Consider the following 21,460-nt stretch of genomic DNA (forward strand, 5'->3'; position numbering starts at 1 on the left):
GAGTCTTTGTCAATATTTGCTCACTCCTCTTATTCACTGCAGAGAAAAACAAAATTTATTTTCCACTTTTGTAATGTTACGCAGGGAAGTGGCTGTTTCCCTCGCCTTCTCCTTCTTAGCCAGATCTCAAAAGACCAAAAGGAAGCAGTGGAAAGGTGGTTGCTGAATTGCTGCTTCTTGGTATAACAGACATTTGTATGTCATGGTGGAATAGTAAATGCTGAACTTCCATATTTCTAACCTTCAATTATTTTCCCTTGGTTGCCAAAGACCATAAAGCGGTATAGAATGGTAGATGATGCTAAGGGCCTGATTTAGAGTTTGATGGAAGTGTTACACCATAACAAACATGAAGGATATCTCATCTCTCCCTTATCATGAGTGCACTAAGTTGTAATGCACTTATAATATGGTGGATGGGATATCTGTCTGTTTGTGATGGGGTAACTGGTCTGAGAAGCTTTAAACCAGGCCCCATAATGTTGCCTATGAATATATTGAGGCGAGCCGCCCAAAGGTCAGTGTAGACATGAAAGGCAAAGGCATTTCAGTCTGCTTAGGAGCAACTTTGAGTGACTGCAGAGCATCATGCCTCTGCTGCTCCAACTCTCCTTAAGAGCGCAGAGTACTAAGGGCCCAGTAGACAGAAAGCACACATTGAAGTGAAGAGTGTGGCTGGATTTCAGGTTCTTTTATCTTTAATATATGAGAAGTGTGAGAGGATTATGGGAGATGGTGGAAAGTGGTAAAATGACAGAAGTGTTTTTGTCCGCCATCCTGTTGTAGGAAGGGATCGTCCGCCACAGGTGCGGTGGTCCCGTATGTCGAATTAGGATGCACCACCCACAGTGGCGGGTGCATCCCGCATTTTTAACATTGCGGCGGGCGGTGCTGAAAGCACCGCCCGCCGCAATGCTGAAAATGTATGTTGTGCGTTTCAAAGCACAACATGACAGGCACCGCACGGTACCCCCCATGTGCACCCCCATCCCCCCTTCACCCTGGGAAAGCAAATACTGTATGGCTGTCCACGGACCGCCGGCATCGTAATATGGTTGGCGGTGTCTCGCAGACACCGCCACCATATGTAAGCACTTTCGTGACCGGCGGAAAAGCGGCGGACGGTGTTGCCGTCCGCCGCGGACCCCCAGCCATGCTAATGTGGCGATGTGTCTTTTCTGTGAGGATGGCGGGGCAATCCGTCCGCCATCCTAATTGACCCCTTAGTGTCATGATGAGGCTACTTGGACTGGAAGTGGGGAACTTTCCAGCGATGCCTTTTTTCAGCACATTTGATTCGTAGCTCAGCCACCCGCGTACATGCCCTGTAGGGTGCGTTTACACACGGATATGCCCCTGTAGGGTGGGTTTACACAATCTAAAATTGGGGCTGTGGCAGGTATCAAAACCTTGAGGTTCCACATGACTCGATAGACCCAGCAAACTAAAAATATAATTTTGTATGATGTCAATTAGAATATGTTGATTGAAAACAATCCCATTATTGATACACAACAATCAATTTCTATAAGGCATTTTAGAAAAAAAAACATGTGCCACAGCTGTTTGTAACAGCTGGGATTCCAATGCAGTTGACAATCAATTTGGTTGTCAGCTGCAGCCAAACCAAGGTGCTTCCAGGTGTTTTCCCTTTGAGGTTTATTTCTGCTTTAGTACATGTCGGCTCAAACCTTTCTGTGTTTGCCCTTGAGAACAACTTTAGGAGTGGAGTGTAAACTCGGAGCAGGGTTGTGGAATGAGCAAAATAATATTTTACTTGATCAAATATCGACAAAGAGATATCTTCCACTTTTTATAAATGACATAATTCACACCTGCCCATGTACAATTCTCTATGTAGAGTGTAACTGCACTCCAATTTTCATATCAGAGTTTGACATTTATTGTAGGCTGTGAATTGCATTTTACTTTATGTATTTGTACAGGGCAGCACCTCATATATATTTATATCATTAACGTTTTGTTATTACACTATCACATCACAATGTCAGCTACTTATTTAACTGGATGCCTCTGTATCAATAAACAGTTTGCCATCAAGGTCAGTGACTTTTGCATACTCTTTCTCTGTCATTGACATACTCCTCTGACAGCCTGACAGACTAAGGGGCATCAGAATTTGGGCCATTCAACTCCCCACCCAACTTAGGGTAGGTGGTGGAATGGCCAGTTTTTGTTTTTTTACTATTTCTTGCCGCTGTGAAAATCTGGTGCTCAGTGTTAGTAAAAATCTTTAAATTACCATTGAACGGGGATGATCAGTTTTGTTTTTTTTTAAACAAATCCCACATTTGGACTTTGTTTTTGAAGAAATAAAAGAAACTTAAAATGTTGATGTCTGTCATGTTTGATGGAGCCAGCTGTCCAATTTTTAACTCAGTGATAGAAACCACAACGATGACCATTCCTGTCAATGACTAAAGATCTCCACTGGGCCTCCCGAAAAATCTAATTTTGTGGATAGGTGCTCCATCAGGGCGACAAAGTAATTGACTCTGTTGCCCTGAGAAAGTACATACCATATTCCAAACTGTAAACCAGGCCCTAAGTCTGATTTGTACATGGCTTCTTCGTGTATTGAATGACTCAGTGGGAAAATGAAAAGGAGCCCACTGGGGGGGTACCTGGATGTTAGTTTCATTCTTGCCTTGAAACAGGACTGAAACTGCACACCGTGATGAGGTCCAATAATCATAAAACCAGGTTTCGAGTGTTCCCATCTAAAGTGGCAGTTCATGCTTAACTGTTCCGGCTGCTAAAGGGCCATCAGGACTGGATGTGGATGGTCCTTGTCTGGAGTGACACAGTAGACATCACAAAACGAAGGACTGGAAAGTGGCACCAAGTATTTATCAATGATTTAGATTAATTCAAGCTTTCCACTCATCAAGTTTTTGTTTTACATCTTGCTATTTACCCAGCTTTGGGTATGAGATGAGGCCTAACGGCCAGAGCTGCCGACTTTGGAACTGGGGTACCAGGTTCGAGTCCCAGCCTCAGTTCAACATCCTGTGATTCTGGGCAAGTTACTTCCTCTCCTTGTTCCTAAAAAAAAATATTCTGGTGCTAATGTAAAGCATTCAAATACCTTAGGGTGAAGTTCTAATAAAACTGAGAAACCCTCACATTAGAAGAAAGAAAGAGCTGTGTGTATGAGCACACTTTTCGATTTGACGAAAACTGCTAAAATCATTAACTATCAAGAAATTCGCTTTAAAGCTGTTTTAAAGGATCCACCTTCGCTTCCTTCAGGCAGCATTTTCGGTGCTAAAAGAGTAGGAACCCCAATAAATAGATTGACTTCCCTGTGTTAGCCAGGCCCGCAAGAACAGGACAGACTGTCATCCCAATGCATTTTACGACATGCTTGTGTCCTGGAAGTTGTGGTTTTAAGCTCCAGGTAATAGCTGTTGGCTGTCCTTCCCGCAAGCAGCTGTTTCTGACAGAGGGCCGGGATCCATTTCAGAGAAGAAAATCAATTAGTATTCTAATTTGTTATCTGTCATTACCAGGTCACAATGAATTAACCTTTCTATTTATAACACCCCTTGATAAACCTCGAGTAACAGGTGAGAGACTCCTTTAATGACTGTCTAAGATGATTCTGCGCGCTCATCAGGACAGCTACAAAATAAGGTTCAATCCAAGATGTCTGCTATTAAAATATATCATAATTGATTTAGTACCACGTGAGACCAGCTCCGGAGAAACCACATACATTTTCCCACTTAAGTAAAGAGAGAAGTCTTTTAAGAGTTTAAGGACCAATTCTGGAGTGCTTCTTTAGTTACCACGTATCATGGAAATTGTGCAACCACGGTATTGCAAAAGTATTGGTTAAACTAAAAAAGCAGCTAAGGATGTGAGGTTCCTACCAGGTCTTGATTAAATGTTTTAAGAAAATAAAGTCAGTTCACGCAACTGATGTATGAGAATTAGTTATAAAATCCGTTTATAAGTGGTTTAAATTGCCTTTAAAGTTCAGGAAGTCAGCTCTGCAACTAGTGACTCCTGGATAGAAGATGGACATGGAAACGTTTTGTAGGTTCACAGCATCAAGAGTAACAATTGTGTACCTCCTCATCTGGAAAGTGACACGAAGTGTGCATCAGCCCAGGGTACCAGATTACCGTGAGGTAGCTTGGGCTGTAGGGCAAATACGCGCTGTAGTACTCTGCACAGCAGTGGGCTACTCAATCTTAGATGACAAGCTCATCTCTGTGGGTTTTCAGTGACTATAGAAGAAAACAAAGGGGGGAGTGGAGAGTTGGTATTCTTAACGAACACCTGGGGTGGATTCAGCCTCCCCTTACAATGATTAATAAACAGAAAGATCCACCCAAGGGAGATTGCAATTGATGAAGTTAGATCATGGGTCAAGTGTGTTTCCTACATTGGTGGGAAGCACATCGTATTTCTTAAATTCCCCTCACACCAAAAGGTCTAGTGTAGCCTAGAATGGACTCTCAGCACTCAAGGTTTCACCCTAGGTTGCTTAACAGTTGGACGTGATGCACCCACTGTACTTTTAGTTCTGTGTGGAATACAGTGGGGGTGCAGGGCGCAGAACACTGAACATTTTGCCCTCGGCCATCTAGAAGACTGCTGGCACAGCAATTAAATGGCCTAGCAACGTAATACTACAACGCAATCTATAATACTTTATTTATTAAAGTAATAAGTTGGAAAAGTCTGACTAAAGTAAAATGCAGTGAGTATATAAGTTCATTCATAAAAGAAGATTTTCTACCTTTGTCATTCTAGTTAGTCTTTTTTTACAACCTTTACATTTTCTATGTGATGTACCTCCTTTTGTGACTTAACAAATGTCATTCTACTCCATGAATGGCACCCAGCACAGTAGCTCACATCCAGCATATATATTAGTGCATCATGCTTTGCAGCCATGGCCAAATTCCACACCTATGGCGGGACGCGTGCATAGGCGCCCCTTAGAATTTATGAGGATAAGCTACAAATGTGAGTTGAAGGTTATAAGGGTGTGGTGACAGCCTGTAAAAACCTGGGAGGAACATGAAGCGGTGGGTACCAGTAGCGCATAGGGGAATACCCCACAACTAAAGAGAATTCTAGAAAACTTACTGAAACACTAAATAGCAAGTGTAGAGAACTAACCACAATCCCTGTAGGTAAGCTGGGAAACAAAAGAATCTGAGAGGTTGGCAGGGCTTGGTCGGTCTTTAAATTATAGACAAACAGAGCAATGAAGAAATATCTGGATGGGCTACAACATCTAACATTATAATTATTCACATTAACAATAACATACACGTACACACTACAAATGCATTACATTATACTAGTAACACACTCTATGGTGAATAAACTGGTAATTTCTGACAATTCCTGTACAACGTTTCAGTGAAAGATTGAGTGACTTTCTTTTATAAGACGGAATAACAGAATACAAGAACCTCACTTCACAAGCACCCCCCCCAAAAAAAAACACAAGCAATTTCCTTGGACATCCAGGAATCACTTTACTAGCACCAAGCAAACTGAGGATCTCACACAATTTTAGGTCAAAGTTTAAAATCTGTGCCTGGATAGTTTTACTCTAACAAACACCTTGAACACGCTCACATTAACCTGTGCCTGGCAAGTTCTGAAATAAGTCCCAGAAGATAAATGTCAGGAATCAAAGAAGAAAAACTGACCCTACGATCAAAGAAAGAAGGTTGTGTGGTCTGATGTGTTGTAACAACATTTCTACAGCAATTATTCAATAAAGAAGAAATCACGCAGCCCTAGACATTTGCTGGTTTAATGGGTTTATCTAAGAAGTCTCATATATTCTTACTTTTGGTCCTTGTGTACAAATCTGCAGAAAGAGAATACAAAACATTTTGCAAATTGCTGTCATCTAAGTTGATCTTTTGGAAAGATCTAGGGCCAGATGTACTAACTTTCTTTGCAGGCGCACATGGGTTTTAGACAAGTTTGCGACTGCAAAAAACGTGTGGCCAATGTACTAATCCTATTTTGCGAGTCGCAACTCAATTTGCAACTCGCAAAATAGGATTAGCGACTCGCTATTAGGAAGGGGCATTCTAAGGTTGTTCCTTCCTAATAGCGACTCCTGAAGCTATGTATGACTGTTTTGTGACCGTAATTGCGGTCGCAAAACAATCACAGTTTACCACCCAACGGGAAGGGGTTGTGAGTGGCTCTCAAAATATTTTTTAAGAGCAGGCCTAGGGACCACTGACTGACCTTAAAAATTTAAACTGAAAAGTTTCATTTTTATTTTTTAAATGCATTCCGTTTTCCGTTATGGAAAACGGGTTATATATTTTTTTAAAACAGCTTTATTTAAAAGCAGTCCCGGACATGGTGGTCTGCTGACCCCAGCATGCCACCATCCCTGTTAGTGAGAGCCATTCCCAAAGGGATTTCAATTTGCGACAGCGTCATTAATATGCATGAGGCATGCAAATTGCGACCCCTTTGGGAATCGCAAACCCTGCTGTGCATCCCAATTTGCGAGTTGCAAATTGGTGGATCGTACATCTGGTCCCTAGAATATGTCAGAGTAGCAACAGCAAGATTCTTATATAAACGAGGCGTTAGAGAAGAGAGGTAATTCACTGACAAGAAACCATGCATTGAACAGGCTCCCTAGGGTCAACTGTCCAATGACTTACCAAATAAGAAAAGCCTCGATAGAGGATTCACCTTTAGCCTGAAGCTTTAGAAATGGCTGTTCTGTTTTTATTGACATAAAGAGCTTAGATGCGACAAAAATGCGTTAGATAAAAACCCTTGCTGGATGCAGTGTGAGATTAGGCTGGTTCTTTGTGTCATTGTGATAGTCCAACAATCTGTTTAGACTCGAAAGGGAAGTCAAGGGAAAGTGTAAAATATCTCCCTCAAAACATAACGGTATTATTAGGTTTCCACCAAGGGGTGGCTTGTCAAGGAGAGCTTGGGGCTCCACCTCCACAAAATTTGCAAAGCACAATATATAATTTTTTTTCCATGTTTAAGGCTTAATCAACAATGCCAGGCTTCGGCCCTTTGCTGCTAGATAGGGTCAAGCAAGCAGGCACTTCCTGAGGATCCAGTGTGCAGGTGTTGGCCAGGAATGACGTAATGAAGTTGGGGTTATGGCTGTCCAGCCCTTGACTTTCACATCAGTATGTGATGTAGGCCTCTATAAGCCGCAGCTCAGACTGTAGATATATAGGCACGAACATTGCTACATAAGCCCTGGTTGAGGCTTTATGTCAGTCACCCCTGACTTACAACACCATTTCCACTCCTCACAAGGAATATGCTGACTCGTGCAGTCCTTCTAGGCCCCGCCTTCTTGGAGAAGTAAGGAGGACTTGACGAGGCACTGAGTGTGATGTTAGAAAGTCACAGAAAATTGGCATGCTGCAGAGCAGAGAATATGACTGGTTGTGTTAGAAATGGGGTTTCTGGTTGGCTAGGGTATGCACCTAAGCCAGGCAGAACCCACCACTCTAGTCAGGGTAAGGGAGTTACAGACACAAGATAACCCCTACTCACCCCCTTGGAAGCTTGGCAGAGCAGTCAGGCTTATAGCAGAGGCAATGTGTGATGCATTTATGCAACACACATGCATATCAGTGACACACTAGGCACACCACAAAAAGAGAATCCACACAAGTTTATATAAAGATAACCTTTGTATTATACATAAAACAAATAGATCACAATCATATAAGCCGCTTTGCCACTAGGCAATTGTCAAACATAACACTTAGTGAATTATATCAATGACTATAACTTGCGCACGCTAGAAACCATTGTGAAAAAACAACAACCTACACCATTTCTGTACATATTATGCCATTCCACCCATACCGAAGGGCCCAGAAGCCTCTGAGCCTGTTGTGGCAATGAAAGGCAGTGAGTTGGAGCACAAGGTATGTCTCAGCGGGGTGGGGGCACACACCTAGGGCCCATGTTGGCAGGGGGACGATCCAGGTCCTCCTTACATAAACTAATCACCCAGCAACTGACTGCGAACTCTTTGTGCAGCTGCCAAGCCCTGAAGCTCAGCTCCACTCCACAATCACCGGGAACTGAGAGGGTTAGATAACTGGGCAGACACTCCTCCTCTGAAATACTCATTGTTCAGATTAGGCAGCTACAAGGACAGCAATTACCCGTCCGGCCGTGGATACTGCCGGCACCCTGCAAGATGGCCGAGGAGTTCCTTGCCCCTGTCCTCGCCATCCCCTGGGGTTCAAAAGTTACGTTGGCCACCTGGATGGTGTGGCCTCGCAGTTAGCAGAGGTGGCTCCTCAATGATGCCTAGCAGCAGCCCTGTGGCTCCCTCCAGAGGGAGAGGGCCTCATAAGGACGGATCCCGGCAGCCAACCAATGACCCCAGAGGAACATGGCTCCACCACATTCCCAGGCTTCTGTAGGTTGTGGTCACTCATTGGAAAGGAAGGGGGATCTCTTTTGAGTGGGAGACATGGCTGCTGTGCTGCAAAAGCGCCACACACTTTTCGCAGCCCATATCACAGGATCCTTCCTCTCAGTGCTGGAGTGACTCTGGCACCACCACCAGCGCTTCCCCTAGCACTGGAGTCTTAAACCGTAGAGTACTCTTCACTTGCTGGGCACAATTAAAGCGCTCCTCATAGGCTTTAAAAGAGCAGCCAGAAAGCACTCAGTATGCAGGTTTCCTAATAACGGAAGAACAGTCCAGTCCTTCACCTGCTCTAGCCAGGAGCAGCAACTGCAGGCTCCCCCACCCCCACACATCAGGGGCAGCGCTCCTCACACAGTCTTTCCACTCTCCTTCCAGACAGGGTCCTTTTAGATCCAGAAAGGATCTTTCCTGAAGTGTTTTATCTCCCTGAGACTTCCAACAGTAGGCAAGCACACACAAGCCCTTGAAGATTCTCCACAAGCAGGATACAACAGCTGGGCAAAAAGAGTCAGTCCTTTTTTGCCTCCATAGACAGAAGCAGCAACTGTAGGCCACACCTCCCCTCCGACAGAAAATGCAGTGCTCCTCACACAGTCTTTCCGCTCTTCTTCTTGGCAGGGTCCTCTTGTCTCTTGAAGTAATCTAAAGTCCTGGGGTTTTAGGTCTAATACGTATACCCCATGTTATCATCATTTTCTTTGTGTCAAGGGTTTCTAGACCCAGTCCAAACCAGTCCTGCCCTTCCTGGTGCAGCATGACCACAGGGGGTTGGAGACAGCATTGTGAAAAAGTACACAGCCTATTCAGGTGCAAGCAAAACTCCTCCCACCACTCTAAATGAAGACCAGGTCTTCTTCAGCCCAGCGATGAGTCACCCAGACAAGGCAGAGCACACCTCAACCCCCCTTGTGACTGTCTAGAGTGAATGCACATCCCCAGCTCCTGTCACTGCAACACCAGATGCTGAATACACAAACAGCCAGAAGCACACATAATGGTAAAGCAAGAAAATGTCCACTTTCTAAAACTGGCTTTTTCTAATACACAATTTAAAATCAACTTTTGCTAAAAGGTGTGTTAATAAATTCTGAGTTCAGGGAGCCTAAACTCTATTTTTCTATCTTGTCCCTATTGAAAGTCATACATGTAAAATTGTTAAATTGCATCCCCAATGATATGCCTCTCAACAGTGAAAAACGAAATATACCGTACACATGTCACACACACCAGTATAAGTCCTACCTTTCACATACACTACACCCTGCCCATAGGGGTACCTTGGGCCAACCATAGGAGTGTCTTACATGTAATAAAAAGGAAGGGTTGGTCCTGGAAATTGGGTGCACTTGGCCAGGTCAATATAGCAGTTAACAACTGCATGCGCAGACACTGCAGTGGTAGGTCTGGAACACATTTACAGGGCTACTCATGTGGATGGGTCAAACTGCGCTACAGGTCCACTAGTAGCATTTGAGTAACAGGCCCTGACACAATGAGTGCACTTTACTACGGAATTACCAATAAATTAAATATGCCAATCATGGATAACCAATCATATTACAATTAATACAAAGAGCATATGCAATTTAGCACTGGTTAGCAATGGTAAAGTGCCCAGAATTCTAAAGCCAATGGGTCAGAAAATAGGAGGCAAAAGGCAAAATGTTTGGGGATGAACTTGCAAAAAGGGCCAGATCTAACAGCCTGTATATGCATTTAGGTGAGCTGTAACAACTTTGTAGCTGCAGGGATTCAGAGGTGTATGTGCCTCGGTACCTCCCACGAACTCAGGATAGGTCCGAGGCACCGACGGAGAGGTAAGGGCACGGTATAATAGACCTCTTGGCTCTTGGCTATCGTTGCCAGAGCGGCTAGGTGTATATATATATGTATACATATATCTTTGATGCTTAGGATGGTATCTCTTAAGTGCACGGTCCAACTGCGCTTGGTTATTGCTGCTACAGAGGTGATTTTGATGTTCAGTATGTTATCTCTTGTATTAGATCTGCCTTTCGTGTCTGGCATACTCGTTGTTACACATGCTGAATAACTAATTGTGTGGCAAAATTAGACTTGGTAGTATATTGGACATGTGGCAAGTAAAGAGGTCGTATATTACATGACACTGCTCGCCATTTTGGAAAGTGTTTTTAGAGCTAGCTCCCTTTTGGGGCTTGGAGCCATACCGCGAGGTCGCTATGATAAGGCATTAAGGGCTCATGTGGAGCCGTTTTGTAGCTGGTATGCCTGAATAGCCAATGTAGTATCCCTTATGCGGCAGCTGGATGAGGTTTGCATGACTCATGAAGCAGGTTATGCAGTGTTTGAATGATTTCTATTGACGGCATACCCGTTCAGGATGTCTAAAACCATATCACTAGTCAGAGAAACATGGCCTTTTTGACCTGGAGTGGATTACGGATTGTCAGCAAAAGGCACTGAAATAGCGTTAGGTGCACATCTGAGCTCTATCATTGAGTCCCCTTACCCGGGGTATAGAGGTATAGAGGTGTTTCTTGGAAAAGGACATTTTTCAAAATGAATTGAAGGGACTGGGAATATGAATATAACCATCCCAGCAATACGATTGGGGGGACTCTGACTGAAGTAAATTGATTTTCTTACAGGGCGGGGTCTCTGAAACCTGAGTGGTTACCAGGTGAAGTGAGGCCAATACCCCGCACAGGACAGGTGAGTGTATCTGTCCCAGCATTTTGTAATGATATGAAGTAAGAGAAATGTAATTACAGATTTTACTGTTCAATGTATTTTTTGTGTCACCATCTCTTACAGTAGTGAAGATCACCCTGCCTGTATGGAGGTTTTAATTTGATAAATCACATTCTGTATAAATATGTTTATTCACAATTGCAGTAGCTCAACGAAGATAGGGTCCTGAAAAAAGCCAGGGCAAGAGGTCTCTTTTTGGCTGAAACTAGTAGACCGATTAGAACAGCAGCGTATTTGGTACAAGCCGCTCCTGCACCATGTTTTAATAGGTTTGAAAGCAATACTGGAATAAAAGTGTTTGTTTGCTTCCATATACTTTTTAAAACCTTCACTTTATTCACACTGCACCTACACTTCTCATTGACTGCTCTTACATAGGAACGTAGGCGTATATTGTCTATATTGGCGACCAAGTTGGTTACTGTTTTTTCAAGGGCTTTCCTTTCTTGAGGAATTGCCAATGACTAGTAGGTCATCCAATCCACAGAGACACCTTCTGTAACTATGAGGTGTTGTGGTAGGAAAGCAGGAGTTCCAGATGATGACACTGGCCACGATGGGCAGTTGATGGAAACCTATAGCTCCTTTCCTATGTTGTAGGAAGATTACACCAATGAGAAGGTGGTTGGTGTCAGACACGGTTTGGGGCTGTATGATCGGTAATTGCATTTCTCATTGTAATTTTATGAACACCAGATTCCTGCTGTGTTTGAACTAGTATGGATTTGGGTATTGGATCTGTAGTTGGTCGATAAATATTTTCCCTTTGACCCTTGTTCTCTTGTGGAACTGTGTAGAGTAGTGTCAGAAAAATAGGAGGCAAAAGGCAAAATGTTTGGGGATAAACCTGCAAAAAGGGCCAGATCTAGCAGGCTGTATATGCATTTAGGTGAACTGTAACAACTTTGTTGCTGTATGGATTCAGAGGTGTATGTGGACTGACGTGAGCCATCAGAAGCTGCTGGACTGCCCTGTGAACTCCAGAGTTTGTGCAGCAAAATAAAACCCTTTACATTTGAAAGTTTGAATTGAGTTGCAAATTGATTTTGTAGCTGTTGTTCGCAATTATCGATTTCAGCCGATTTAATATCATGATGCTGCTATTGTTTGATGTTATAGATCGTAGTTTACTTGTGCTATTCCCACTCTTGCATACATGTGTCACTGTGGCCCCCCTTTCTGTTTCCACGCTTCTCTGTCTCCAAATGTTCTGATTTCTTTCTCTTTTGGTCCCGTCTACAATAACTACAGCTTTGAAATGCTGAACACTTGTATGTAAATACGTCTATGGACACAGAGCGGCCCTGCCCCATACCTCTTCACAGACAGAAACAGAGGACATGCACGATTATATTATTGTTCCTTTTTGGAATTAATCGTGCAATAAACTTCACTTATCTTTGGATTCACAGAATTAATGTCTCTGATAGTGAAATATTTTGAATGGCGTTGTGCCTGAGTTATAGCGCCTCTTCCACCCCCTTACAAGTCTAACCGCAGAATGAAATAGGACTATTCTGGTACTTTTTATCACATACTTGCCTTTACAAACAATAAAACAATGCAGCACACGTTTTTTTCTCAGGCTTTTGGCTTTTGTGCGACGCATGTTTATTTGCATCACATTCTGTTCATGTGAATACTGTGCAATCTGTACTGTAATAACCTCAGCTCACAATAACCACCGAACACTGAATGTGACCATTTATTTTTTGGTTTCAGCTGACCAATGTGTTGTGCAGATCTTAATGAAAGTTCTTTGTGATCCGATTCCCCCCCAAAGTCGTCTTTCAGTCTCTTGCCCTTTCCAAGAAAATAGCTGAGGTACTAATCAAATACGATCTGCATTTTCTGAAGGTTTAGGGGGTCTTTTGTAGTGAGTTGGTCATCATCGTACCATCTCTAATGTATGCCAGGTTTATACTATTACTGCAAAATATACGAAGATGTGCAATCCACATGCAGAAGGTAAGAACTATGCAAGGAATTGCAACCGTAGCATATAGCAAGCAGGCCCTTCTACTTTGGTAAGTCCACATACAGGAGCGGCTCCACCACTAAGGCAGAGGAGCGTTGCCCCACTGCTCTGTAAGCAGTTGAAAAAGGAAAACTAAAATGATAATAACCAATGTTATTATTATTTTAGTTTTCCGTTCCTGTTTAGGTGAGGGGCGGAACTGGGCTGGCCTCACTCTAGGTGCGCATGACCAAACCGTCATTCGCACCATGGATGTTCCCCGCTGGCTGTATTGCACAGCCTAGGTAGAGAACATGCAAAGCCTCCCAGTCACTCTTAGAGCGATAAACAACGGCGCTCAGACCAATGACAATGCCACTGTAAGGCAGCGTTGTAATCGGCTAGGGGAGTCTGGGAGCCTGTGTGCTTCCTGATTCTGGCTTCCTGCTGCCGACCAAGAAGCCGAAAAGGACTGATAGGTGTCGGCCGGCTGGCCTAAAGGTGTTTAAAAAAAAATAATAATAATAATTTACCCTGCTGCTCCCAACCACCCCATATATGTAGCGGCCGCCGCTGTCCAATTAGACCATGCTGATGAAGACCTTTTAAGTCAGTGTGTATCATTCATTTATACTGAGTGAGCCTACTAGCATACCTGCACTGCAGACATTGTTATTCTGGGCCTTCTAGTGGATTGACTATTGCTGGGGAGGTAACATTTTAGTTGCAATAAATAGGCTAAAATGTCAGGTACAAGAACTAACATTTCAGCTAAAACTCCTAACCACTGCACTGCTCTGCTCAAAAGAATGTGGTATCACCTCACGTGCACCGTGCAATTCAGGTTAGGGTTTATGGCCTACCACTTCTAAAGTTTATCAGCCGCTACTATTTCCAACTGTCAATGAATCGGAGATGTCTTCAATGCAGTCACTTTGCATTATACAGAGTTACTCATTCTATATGTCACAACAAGAGCATATACCTTTAAATGCAAATCTAGATTTCTTACTTACATGGGATTTTGTTGAGCTGGTTCATAAACTTCTCCTTCATCTGTGAGAAGTCCCCCTTGCCCCCCTCGGGACCCGCTGCCTCGGTGGCATTGTTCAGCAGGGCGGACGCAGCGGTGGTTGCCGGCAGAGCCGCCCGGGCTTCAGGGTGACTCTCGGTCGACTTCATTTCCGTCCCAGGAGACACTGGCAAGAAGAAAAGGAAGGAGAGGAAGGTTTGAAAACAGTCCCAGCATTTCAGACACCGGGAGCAAGCTGCAGAGCGGAGACAAGTCCGCAGTGATGGGCGCACCTGCTCCCGGACTAAATATGACTTCATTAGCATGGAAGTTCGTGTGGGTTCATATAATATTTATTAGGCCACAGAGACGTGATGGGTTTCTTTTCCAGAACCCAGTATGAGCAGTGGTTATATTCGTTAGATTTCCCCCGCCAATATAATTCATTCTCAAATCCGAATCATTATTCTCTACTATTGATTTGTTTTCGGCTTTAAACTATGACAGAAAAAATAAATTACATTTAACATGAGCTGTTTACCTTTTAGAGCGGATACATTGCACTAGTTTATATTAGCACATCAAGATGTGTGTAATTGAATATTCATTTTTTGGTGGTATGTCATAAAATATCATCTTCTATTGAGAAATATGCTTTGTTTCCCCCGCAAGGTATTTCAAAATCATTTGCATGACATGCCAAACAATACCATGGCCAAACAATTATTTCACCGAGCATGGCAGCACCGCAGAGCAAGATTACCATGTTGTAAGGACTACAGTCATATTTGTCACTATGCGGGAAATGACAATTTGACATAATACTGTGTTTAAATAAAGTTGAAATAATAGAGAAATTAACTTTTTTCTTCTAATGGTGAACTCCAAGGAAAGGGAGCAATTCAATGTAGAAAATCTAGTGGGTGCTCCATTAATATTTGATTGTGTAAGAATATTTGCCTTCCAGTATATGCTTACATTGTTTATAAACAATGTTTTGCCTTTTTATTTGTAACTTCATAAACCTTCAACGTGTGTGGGGTGACACTGATGTTGACACACACGCAAAACCCATAGCATTTTTTTAATTGAAAGCCACGTAACAGTAATTGAAAGTCTACCTCTGTCTCAGGGTTTAATCAATTTTTCTGTCGTATGTATGAATGAATACTTTACTGTAATGACAATAAATAGATAGTACGATGCTCAAAAGTCAGTGGCAGTCAAGAAAAATATATAGAAGTCACTAAGGCTAGTGCAAGCATTTACTCGCCATAGTCAAAGTGATATTTTACATTTTGTTTGTAATGAAGGGGCCAAATATACCTCCCCTAGGGCTGTCACCTAGTATTGCCTTTGCCTAGAAATCAGTCATGACACATTACATGAAAACATTGCTGGTGGCCATACAACTCATTTTCTACACATAAGTGCTCCAGAGGAGCAAACAGATGCCCAGTAAACTATAAACATGTTCTGGGGTGTGCAAATAAACATTGAGGACCGGTTGGGTAATCCTGGATAGATAACATTTTATAGAAGAGAAACAAATGCCAGAAACTGTAGGAAAGGTTTCTACTTTTTATTTACAGGTTAAAAGGCTCAAGAGAGGTAACAAAGGAGGAGCAACACCCTTTCACTCCACTTTTCAATTGTCAGACTTTTTTGCCCCACCCTAAATTCCAAAGCTGAATATTCTAATTACCACATAGAACATCACAGACAATCTAATTTGAATATACATCTAATGTACTATAGTACAACCATGAATCCTATACAACAAACATGTAGAACGATTTGCAGATTTTCTAGATATTCCATAAGCTTGTGCAAATGCAGAACACAGCATTTGCTTAGAGTATGTTCTTTCACTGGCACTAGTTTAACTGAGTGATCCAGTCTGAAACAGTTATCTATTGAGCGTATGAATTTTTCACACCACAGAGAATTTCAGCGATTGTAATTGTTTGTGCCTTGAACAAAATGTTGGGATTTGTTACATGAAAATGTAGTTAAGTATTAATCATATATGGACAGAGGGCCCAAATGCCCTTGAGCTTAACATTCTTCGATTACCCAAAATCTTGTCTGGTCACATTTCCAATGACTACACAAAAGAAAACCCCTTGTGACTAACTTGTTAATATTACTGCAAAAAAGTGAGCATAAAGACTTATGCCCTGAAATAATGTGCTGCCAATGGCTGACCAACTGGTCTTTGCTATATTTATATCAGCAAAGCTCAATTTCCACTAATATTGATTTTTTTTTTAAAACAGTGACAAAAATTCAAGCAAAATGAAAACTTGAAGATCATATTTCTATAATCAGAAACTGTATAATTAATTTGGGAGGTGTACGCCCCTCCCATTGTAATAAACACACTCTGGCTAGATGACAACACATTTGTAAGATAATATTTGCCCAATCCCTTGTACCAATTACACAAATAGCAGGCAATTCCTCATAAAAAAATGTGTGCTAGGTTTCAAAATGAATTCAAAAAGAAAAAAAGACATAAAAAATACCCAAATCAAAAAAGGTGACCATTGATGTTTTACAGGTTTAAGGCAAAAGCACCAATAAACTCCAAAGCTCCAATTGAAAGTCAACGTTTGCCCACAGTAAAGGAGCAATTTAGGCAAGTTTAGCTGGTCCAACTTGTCAACGTTTTACCTTGGGACTTTGTCTTTTTCTGGTACAGCAATCCTTCAGTGTGGCAAGGGATGATGTTGAAGCTAGTGAGGGTTGTTTGACTTTGGGCACATCATCACTGGGTTCCCACTGAAGCTTCAAGTTTTGGAATCAAGTGCACAGAGAGTGACAAATCAGGATTTTGAAGCCTTAGAGATCGGTTCAAAGCTGGGGTAACTAGGTCACCTCACCCACGCTCCAAGTTTTACCTTGGGATTTGTTGATTTTATTGTTTTCAAATTCCTCCAGCAGGCCAAGGATGCTTTAACTGGGTAGGACTCCATGGGGTCCCACTGAACCCTTCTTCACAACAGCAAAAAACCTCCATGTGGATAAACCTGTAAGTCTCACCCATGAGGAGCCTCCACCCTGGGGAAGTCTCCTTGTCTTCCTGTCCCAGTCCAGGACATAAAAGAACAGCGTAAAGCACCACCTAATCTTTTGAATAAGGCGTTATCTGCTATTGGCATTTGGTTGTGGATATACTCGCCTTTTGAAATTTGATAGTCTCCAGTTCCAACATTTTACTACGTCCCTTTAAACATATTTTTTAGAATGTATTTTCACAATATTGTTTAATGTTCCGCCTTTTCTTTGAGTTATTTTTCTCTGTACTATATTTTGTATGTGGTGGGTTTCAACATTTTAATTTGAATGTTTCTTTATATTTGATAGTTTTCATTTAAATAACATCCTCTTCCCTTCAAAAATAGGGTAGCAGTTTTGACATAAATACTGAAAAGAAACCAAGAAGAAAGCAATCTTAACTCATTTACATGCAGTTTGGTCAGAGACTCTCAGCCCACTAATGAAATAAAAAAATAACAAATACATGACCATCTTAACTCCACAAATATAGACAGCATTGAATTCCGTATGTGCTTGAAAATTAATCTTTCGCCATATCAGAATATAGCTCTTGGTCAGTGGTGTGTACATTATGAATCATGTGTGTTAGTTATGTTAGCTAGTGTTCATGTGTCGCTGTTCTGTTTAAGTTCTGATCTGACTGAATGGTTAGATATATTTCTATATTTTAGTTGATGTATATATCTATTTTCAATTGGATAGGCAATTTTCACAAGACGGCCCTGGGTTGTGAAAATGTTCTGAATTATTTGGTTTGAAGGAATATGACAAAACAATCTATTCTGAAGTGTTCAATTCTGTCTACCAGAACAACCAAAAAATAGGAAAGCCATCATGAAGGAACTCTGGGATATGCCAGACATTATAGCAATATAGTGCTTGACACACACACATAGCTCAATGAACTTTCCATTAAAAAATCAGTTGAATAGATATTAAGGTTACGTTACACAACCTAAAGCTACTGACACACAGCAGTTTTTGAATATGACACACCGATAACACAATCAAATACGCTGCTCATTACCACACAAATGATGTCACAGGTCACATCAAATGGGACATCATCAGCATAATCACAGGTGACCAGAATCCATTAGACTTATTACTTGGCCACATTTACCAATCCACTGGAGTGGGACTGACCTTGCACAAGCTCTGGGTTGAGTGTCAAGATTTACTGAGCACAGACCACAATTTGGCGGTGACCAGCGGTCTCCATTTGCAGGGTCTAGCCTTTTGCCGGACCCCATACTCAACACATCCATCCCTACAAGACTGCAATTATGAACTCTATAATCTTGTTATAACTGAAACCCAGGATCAGAATTCTACTCCATATGAGTCCGATTCTAATATACCTGGGGGGCATTTTGCCTTTTGAAAAATGCCAGTGTGAACTGTGCTCAACACAATGACTTCTTCAGTAAACCAGAAGAATTAGAATACAAACTGGTGGATCATGGCTTTCTGAAGTGGCGGGTCTGTTTAGCCTCTAAAATAATCTGTTGGCTCCAAAAGAGTTACCCAGACAAAGGAATGATAAATATTAACAGTTATTGTTCTACCTCATGAAACACAAAGATTAATTTAATTTCGGAACGGCTCACATGTTATTGCATATAACAAACTAATCATCTACACGTATTTGCAATACTAATATAATCATGCGTCCTTTTCATATCACTCCAGTTTGCTCACTATTTCCCTAAAGGCCTGATGCAGGCTTCACTTCAAAATGACAGGATAAACCAAAACACATTTCAGCACTTTTGAAGTTCATTATATGCTATTGGCATTGTTATTGTGCTTTCCTGTTCTTGTGATGCCCAAGGTGCTTTGCTGATGGATGAGTACATATATATTCTGTTTCTTATGTATTGTTGCAAGAGTGTCAGTTAAGGCATTGCTTATGGAAGAAATGTCTGGGTATTGTGCGCAAGGTTAGAAACTGCTCCAGTCGTGTTGTGGCAGGCATTTTGCAACACAATCTTGCATGCAGAATAGAGTGAAAAAGTGTGAGATGCCCATACCAACTAGTAGTTCTTGTGGATCTTGTTGATAATATGTTTCAAGAGACAGCTAGCCCTTTATTGCACATCTGTATTAAATGTTACTGCTAAGATGCCTTATTTTCTTCAGGAGGATGTTTCTGAGTTTGCTTGTCCTGAGAAATATTAGCAGCGATAAGAAGTGCCATTATGGATCTATGGTTCCTCCTTAGTCAACCAAGTCTGGGTTTGAATGTAGAGAGATGGAGCCAGGCGTTTGCATTGCAATGTGGGAGATGCAGAGTGCTTTGAAAGATATTCTTCCAATGACGGGGAGTCAGAGCAAAACTGAGAGGGCAGGGTGATATGATGTTCCCAGCCAAATGTATGTGATGAAATCCTATTTGGAATAACATAGTATGGCATGTTATGTTATGTTATGTTAAGGGGGGTTTTATATAGCGCTCAGCTACTCGGAACGAGTGTCCCGGCGCTGGGAGGCCTATACTGAAAGAGCGAAGAGCCGTGGATTACTGAAGGAACAACCAGGTCCTAATCTCCCTCCTAAAGGAGAGCAGGTCGTTCAGCAGTCTGATTTTCACTGGCAGCTTGTTCCATAGTTGAGGAGCCAAGAGTCTGTAAGAGCGCCCACCAATACGTGCTCGCTTGATTTTAGGAACAGAGGCGAGGGCCAAGGATGCAGAATGCAGGGATCGAGCAGGGTAATAGAAGTGTACCCTCTTACTCAAATAGGGAGCCCCTAATCCATGTAGAGATTTGAAGGCAGTAGTAAGAGTCTTGAAGAGGATGCGTTTGCGCACCGGGAGCCAGTGCAAAGATCTCAGCAACGCGGAAGTGCTTGATCTGCGGCTAAGGCCGTAGATTGCCCTAGCAGCCGAATTTTGGATTGACTGAAGGCGTGTGATAAGGTACTCCGGCAGACCGAGTACCTTATCACATACCCATATAACTGGGTTTGCCGTTTGCTCATGACCTTTGTATTAATCGGGATGCAGAAAGGGTGGCTTTAGGAGTGATCAGAAAATGGAGTATTTCCTGATGAATTGGATGATTTCATAGATTCCAGTTAAAGGAGAGGCTGCAGAAGTATAGAAGATGAATATGTGGTAGTATAATTTACTGACACCATGCATTTCCAGAGGAGAGTCAACTGTCATTGCTCTGTTTTTGGCATGGTTCGGTGAGGTGTAGCTGGCTGTTGTGGAGATTGTTCAGGTGATTGTTCTGTCCTGTCAGGTCAGTCATGGAGCAAATGGAGAAAGGTATTGGTTTGCTCTAACAGTTACTGCACCAATTGCTCTGTCCACTATTGGTGCAGATGCTGTGAGATTAGAAGCATCTAAGGCTGGAGAAGAAGTTGACAGGGAGGAAGTTAGTTTAGATATATTGTACATAATGAGATGATTATTGAGTGGATATCTATTTATTACGATTCTATTGCCAATGGTTTCTGAGGCTGGTACAGGAGCACAAAGTACATGGGCTAAATGAAGCCCAGGGCTTGCTGGGTGGTTGAGCAAGTGGATTGGAATTTTACTAGATTAGTCTAGTTTGAGCAGAGACTAAACTTGGAGATGGTTTAAGGAGTGACAGGCCAATGTACAGATTTGGAGAGAAAATATATTAGATAGTATTTGAAGAGGATTGCAGTAAAAGGTTGGGAAAAAGGACAGGGTAGTTTTTAATAGATGATGGCACTATTGCTAAAGTATAGGGACTGCTGATGGAAGGTGGTATAGATATTCTATGATGGAAACTGTGAGAAAGAGCATGTGTGAGAGGTATGGAGGAAGAAAGGGGATCAGATTTTGTATGGCATGAAAAAGGAGACGGAGGCAAGGGCTTAGAGGGCAAGCCCCCACGTCTTCTTCAACCACACCACCGAACTCCACTGGACCAACCATCGCTGCATCCACTCCGCCTTCCGGAATCCCACCACGCACCACCACTCCCAACAGATGCCCTGCCACTTCTAGAGCAATTATTTACAACAAGGGGTGGTGAGGGACAGAGTCTCTGAATTAAGCAGAATACTCTCACCCAGTCAAGAGATCAGGGCTAGATCCAACACCGTTTTTTAGCTCATTGCACCATCCCAGTTTCAGAACCTGGCTGTATGCAAATTAGTCTGTTCCTGTCCCAGTGCATGATGGGAACAGGGCAGACCAGACTACAAAAGCCAATTCTTATACTGGGAAGGAAACAAGCTTCCGGGGACCGGTTTCTGGCAT

At 42.3% G+C, this 21,460-nt stretch overlaps 1 protein-coding gene across 3 annotated transcripts in view; it reads right to left on the reverse strand.

Moving 5' to 3' along the window:
- SYT1 (synaptotagmin 1) overlaps positions 1–21,460 on the reverse strand; it is a 1,132,258-nt gene that overhangs the window by 856,737 nt on the left and 254,061 nt on the right. For all 3 annotated transcript variants that reach the window (XM_078674249.1, XM_078674248.1, XM_078674247.1), the window contains exon 2: positions 14,159–14,341. In XM_078674249.1, coding sequence (XP_078530375.1) covers positions 14,159–14,324 — 166 coding nt within the window. In that variant the 5' untranslated portion in view covers positions 14,325–14,341. The remainder of the gene's footprint in view (positions 1–14,158; positions 14,342–21,460) is intronic.

This window comes from Lissotriton helveticus, chromosome 1_1 (assembly GCF_964261635.1).
Source record: "Lissotriton helveticus chromosome 1_1, aLisHel1.1, whole genome shotgun sequence".
NCBI classification, from domain to species: Eukaryota; Metazoa; Chordata; class Amphibia; order Caudata; family Salamandridae; genus Lissotriton; species Lissotriton helveticus.